General features: G+C 32.6%; 1 protein-coding gene and 1 pseudogene across 1 annotated transcript; one reads left to right on the top strand and one right to left on the bottom strand.

Annotated features, from left to right (window-relative positions):
* The window catches only part of LOC125196046 (uncharacterized), a 153,624-nt pseudogene that overhangs the window by 61,540 nt on the left and 86,084 nt on the right, over positions 1-6,000 (bottom strand).
* Positions 594-2,154, top strand: LOC125214137 (plasmodesmata-located protein 4-like). The gene is made up of 3 exons (XM_048115040.2): positions 594-1,261; positions 1,542-1,649; positions 1,994-2,154. The coding sequence occupies exons 1-3, from the start codon at positions 610-612 to the stop codon at positions 1,999-2,001; spliced, it is 768 nt and encodes a 255-aa protein (XP_047970997.1). The 5' UTR covers positions 594-609; the 3' UTR covers positions 2,002-2,154.

Consider the following 6,000-nt stretch of genomic DNA (forward strand, 5'->3'; position numbering starts at 1 on the left):
ATTCACAACACACTTGGAAAATTAAATGGACTTTAATTTTCCGCAATAAAAAAAATACGTACAAGCCACAATAAATCAAGAAATTCGCATTTTCAAATTAAGGCCAAATAATCACACAATAATGAAATTACCACACGTAATCAAGCAAAATCAAGGCATAAAAAAGTGGGTCACTCCAAGAAGAAAAGGTACTTGATCAATAATAGATCAAAACATATTTATTTAGAACCAAAAACTTATACACTTAATCTATAGAACCTAAAAATTATTTAGCAAATGAACTGAACCAATAAAGACTTTAATCTGAAATAAATCTTTTTTGAAACCAAAACGTCTAGTTCAAGATCTTACAAACCACCAATCCTTGTGAATATGAAATTCATGATAAGTGTTCATGACATCTAAAAGCAATTAACACAAGGAATTAGATGAAGTTAGGCTGGAAAAACACGTGCCTTTTTACCAATAAAAATTCCACTGAAAACTTTACCATATTCACACCACAAATCTTCCCAACAGAAAGTAACGACTCAACTAGATATTTAATGATGCAATCAAAACACCGATGATGAATCACAATCCGACATGTTAATCCCATTTGTTTTCCTCATGATAACAATCACACATTCCTCTGAAACCCACAAATTAGTATACACACAATGCTCAAACCGCACCTCACCAAATCCCTCATTGCTCCCAATCCTTTTCCAACAACTCATTACACACTCCTCGCAATCCACCTTCTTCAAAACCATCGTCGCAAATGAGCAAACTGCCATCTCTGGCTCCTTTCAGTGCATGAAACATCTCAGCTCATACGAATGCGAAAGCTGCGTGGCCAGATCTTCGAGCTTGTGCGGAGAGAGTTTAGCAGCACGAATCCAGCTCCACGGCTGCTCTGTTCGATACGAAGATGATGATGATGGAGCTGAGGCTGAGGCTGAGGCAGAGAATAATAAAATCCTTCGGTGGGGCTGCAGCGAGAGGAGGATCGAGAGAGGCGGGTTTGAAGACGTTAAATATGCAGCGCTTGGTATGGTGGAAAGCTGTGTGATGAGCGAGAATGGATTTTGCGAGATGATGTATGAATCGATACACGTTTTGGCGCAGTGTGGGGAGAGTCTGAGCAGCTGTGAGTGCGGAGAATGCGTGCATCGTGCGGTGGAGATTGCTTGTGAGGAGAGATGCAGATATTCAGTTTCTGGACAAGTTTATGTTGATGGATGCTTCCTTAGTTATGTCTACAGAGATGAGGGAGGAGGTATTCTAATATTATTAGTTGAAACTTATTCAAAATAATTCAATTTTGTGAATCATCCAAAACTAAAAGAATGTGGCTATATATATATATATATATATTGCTGTTAGAGAAAGGAAAAATATATTAGCGAAAAAATTTATGTTAATTTTTATCAGAACAAAAATTTTGCACAAAATGATTTTGTGGTGATTAACTCGGTCAATAATTGTTTAATTAATTACTCTCATGACTTTTTTTTTACTATTTTATAAATTGATTTAATTCTTTCTCTCATCTGAAGGAGGCAGTTCGCCAAAACTGGTAGCACTTGTTGTTGGAGGTTTAGCCATTTTGTCAGTCGGAGCTGGATTATGTTATTTTATGAAGTCATGTGGGAAGAAAAAAGATGGTAAGCCTACTCGATTTATTTATGTATTCCATTCCACAGTAACAGGGGCGTTTTTCCATTTACTTCTGTTCCATAGTAATAGAGTCATTTCCCTTTTTAGTAAAAGTCAACACATTTTCCCACACCTACTTTACTCTCTCTTACTATTTTCTCTCTTCATCTCTCTACCTTTTTTCATTTTCCACTTTATTCTCTCTTAACTTAACTCACCTAACACAATTTTTCTTAATCTCCGCGCTGAAAAGTTTTGCCTCCGTTACTATGGAATGGAGGGAGTATATTTTACGATTTTATTTCGACGTTGTTTTTACTAGTTTATGCTGAGAAAAGCATATTTTTTTCAGATTGGTGAGCCGATCGGGTGACAACTTTTTCCATTGCCGAGAGCCGTAGCTTTCGCTTTCGCCTCACCGATCAGTTGTTAAATTATTATATATGGGTTTGCTCGTGTTATTTGGTATGCTTAGTTCCTTATAGATTAGTTCTTGATGTTTTCCTTCATATATGCCCGAAAAATATAATATAAATGATAAGTTCTGATTATATTCTATTACTTATTCATAAAAAAAAATATATCATGACACAAAACGTTTATTCATAGTATAATTGGGCTTGCGATGCAATCGATATTTTGTTCATAGTATAAATAAATATTCAAATGGTGATCAAATGCTAACTTCTTTTTAAATTACTGATTTGTTAACTCATCAATGCAGTATTTAAAAAATGTCAGCATAAATTTAATTGATATACTTATGTTTTTGTGTTGACATCTATTTTTAAAAATTAAACAAAGACATATGTATGTCAACTAAATTTGTGTTGATATACTAATATCATCGTATTGATATTTTTAGATATTGCATTGATGAATTAGTAAATTAGGAAGTTAAGAAACACTAATATTATAAAGCACCCCTTTACAAACATCAGAGTGAAAAATTTCGGAATAAGGGATTAGTTTCGCTGACCTTTCGAAATGAGGGATTAATTTCGTTGACCTTTCGAAATATGGGTCCGAGGCATGCGAATTTTTTCGGAAGAAAGGATTTTAAAATTTTTATGCACCTTCTCTTCTTTTCATTGATTATTTCATTTGTAACATTTATTTATTGACCAAATTACCCTCCAGAAATTTTTTACGCAATTTATAAAAAAATCAGCTTTTCTCCAAACCTTGTTCCGCCCTCCTCCGCTCTCATCCCCAACATCTTCGTTTTCATCAAAATAAAGCTCATATATGTGCTCAAATCATGGGTCGTGATCGTGCTGTTGTTCCCGCTATTACTACTACTTGATTGAATGTGATTTTGGGGCTCTATATTTTGATAATCGTGACTTTTCTGATTGTGATTACTCATCAATTCTTTAGAGAAACCCTTCAAAGAATTGGACACAATTCCCTTGAAAAATTCTTGTATAAAGCCCATTTCTTTGATTTGGACTTGTACCTCTGTTGCTGCTGATCTTACTGATTCTCCGAGAGGCCAGAGATGAAATTCATCTCAATTAGGCCGGAGAGGAATCTGCGCTCAATTTGGCCAGAGATCGGGCTGGAATTTCTGAGGATCGGAACAGATTTAACGGTGTCGGTTGAGTTTGGTTAAGTTTCTGGAGACTAGCTGGAGCGAGATTGAGGAGAAGAAATTCGATCTCTCAAAGGCGGAAGCTTTGTCGATTTGAGCTCTCAAAAGTTTGTATATCTATGTATTTTTGGTCCGTTACAGAGACTCTGCCATGGAGAAGAGAACAGGTTGGGGCAGGTTTGTGGAAACTAGATAAAGGCGTGCAGTTTGGAGGTGGGGGTGGGGGGGGGATGGTTTTTTATAAATTGGGTTAAAATTTATGGAGGGTAATTTGGTCAATTAATAAATATTAGGAATGAAATAATCATTAAAAAGAAGAGAAAAAGCATAAAAAATCGAAAATCCTATTCCGAAAAATTTGCATGCCTTAGACCCATATTTCGAAAGGTCCGCGAACTTAATCCCTCATTTCGAAAGGTCAATGAAATTAATCCCTTTTTCCGAATTCTCTCCATTAGGAGTTGAGCATTGTCTGCATAGATTCCGTTAGTGTGCTAACTATCTTAACGTGCTACTTGCTAATTAATCAACACTTTATATTAGAAATGTCAACACAATAACATGAGTGTCAACACAAATTTATCTTGACATTTTGCTTAATGTGCTACTTGTTCACTAATCAACGCATTATATTAAAAAAATATCAATATGTCAACATAAATTTATCTTGACATTTAACAAATGTGAATACAAATTTATGTTTGACAAATTTATGTCTCTGTTTTAACATTTTTAATATAATATGAATTAGTTAGGAAGAAATTAATGGTTAGCATTTAGTTATATCCCTTGTCTTCATTGGATACGTTAAATCTTGTATTTTTTTAATGAGATTTCCTTTCTCTCCACGACAATTTTTCCTCGCAACAAAAAAAAAAGTTATTTGCCCACACAACACAATCAATATTTTTCCTTCACAACAGACATTTCATTTCCGATCCACAGGACTTTTCAACCGAAACAATTCAAAGATTGTGCCAACTCAAAATTTATCAAACAAAAGCATATTTGATATAGCACATATTTTATGTTCTTCAATATTGTTCACATCAACAGCTCAACCTTTTTTCCCCTGCAAGAAAAGAATGTTCATTAAGTGGACCATTTAAATATGGATAAGACCATCTCCAACCATCCACGCCAAACTCAAACCCATTTTTGAGTATGTCACACAAAAAAGTAGTTTTACTCCAACCATTTACACCATATCTATGTTTACACCATTTTTGAATATTTGTCTAACAAAATTTTGGAGTAAACACCATATTTGGTGTTAATCCATTCAAAAACCCAAAAATGGATTTGCGTTTGGCGTACGATTGGAGAAATTATCTACACCAAAAATGAGTTTTGGTGTATGGTTGGAGATGGTCTAATACGAAGAAAGCACTCCGCGAAAAAAATGTTCATTAAGTGGACCATTTAAATGTGGATAATATGAAGAAAACACTCCCTTATTCCCAATCAATAAACCATTTTGAATTGTCAAGAAAACCAGTGACTTTCTATCAGCCGCATTTTTTCTGCTAACTAGTGTTAACACCCGTGCTATGCACGGGATATAAGATTTTTAAATCATGAAGATAAATTATAAAGTAAGTAGATTAAAAAAAAGATGATAATAAAAATATAATGATGTATATGGTTAAGAATATGTATTAATTACCATAAGTATTCACAATATTATAAACACCTAAAACATTACAACTAATAGGAGTAAAAAAAAAAGAAATGTACTCCTCTCAAACCCACTCTAAATGAAATATTTTAACATTCGACAAACGATTTTATATAATTTTAATTTATAATATGAGTGGAGTAAAATTAAATAAAACAAATGACAAAATGGAGATATGTGAATATGAATAAAAGAGAGATTGAAGAGAGAATACAGTAAGAGAGAGTAAAATAAGCGAGAAAAAAATGTGTTGAATTTTACTAAAAAAAGAAATGACTCAACTACTATGAAATGTACAAAAATAGCAAAATACTATGGAACGGAGGGAGTACTTTATTCATCTCTCCAACTTTTCAACACAAGTTCTAAATTTTCGAGCCCAAAAATTTTGACTCAACTTAATTGGGAGATGAAGTATCATTTTTGTCCACCTCAATTATTTAGTTTTTAAATTTATAAATTTAATATTAAGCCTATATTATCATAACTTCTACATGTCACTTGGAATAATAAATTAAATTGTCATTTATTATGAAACGAAAAAAGTATTTTATATTGCAAGTAAAATCATCATTTACATCATATAAATCTTAAAATTAGAATAAATTATTCTGCTATCAGACAATAATAATGAGCTACATGTTTTCGATTTACATAATAGTAATTTATATATAACTATATAAATTTTATGTTTGACGCCCTACCAAAAGTAAAAAGATGCAAATATCATACACGAAAATAAATGTAATGTGATTTCAGTTTTAATAAGTTGAAAATAGATTTGAACTAAGAAATTTCTTACCATTTCAAAATATGGTTGGTTTTGAAATATACCTATTTTTTGTCTTTATTGGAGTAGAATTTTTTTATCAATTTGTTGGATAAAATTAACATCGTCTGTATACATCATGTATAAGTTATAACAATTGACATCCATCGCATTCATTAACGTTCCCCTGCACCAAAAAATTGGATTAACATTGCATCACCATAAATTCAATTATCACTGAATATTAAAAATTTATATATGAAACTAAAAACTATAGGACGCGAGATTATCTACAATATACGGAGTATATTGTTTTGC

Source organism: Salvia hispanica, chromosome 2 (assembly GCF_029641045.1).
Source record: "Salvia hispanica isolate PSC_SH4W2 chromosome 2, Shi_PSC_v1, whole genome shotgun sequence".
In the NCBI taxonomy this organism is placed as follows: Eukaryota; Viridiplantae; Streptophyta; class Magnoliopsida; order Lamiales; family Lamiaceae; genus Salvia; species Salvia hispanica.

Bases quoted from the DNA above. Each gene is read 5' to 3' on its own strand.
- LOC125214137 (XM_048115040.2), top strand. From the start codon at position 610: ATGATAACAATCACACATTCCTCTGAAACCCACAAATTAGTATACACA. The intron at 1,262-1,541 runs GTATTCTAATAT...TCTCATCTGAAG, and splicing joins CTACAGAGATGAGGGAGGAG to GAGGCAGTTCGCCAAAACTG.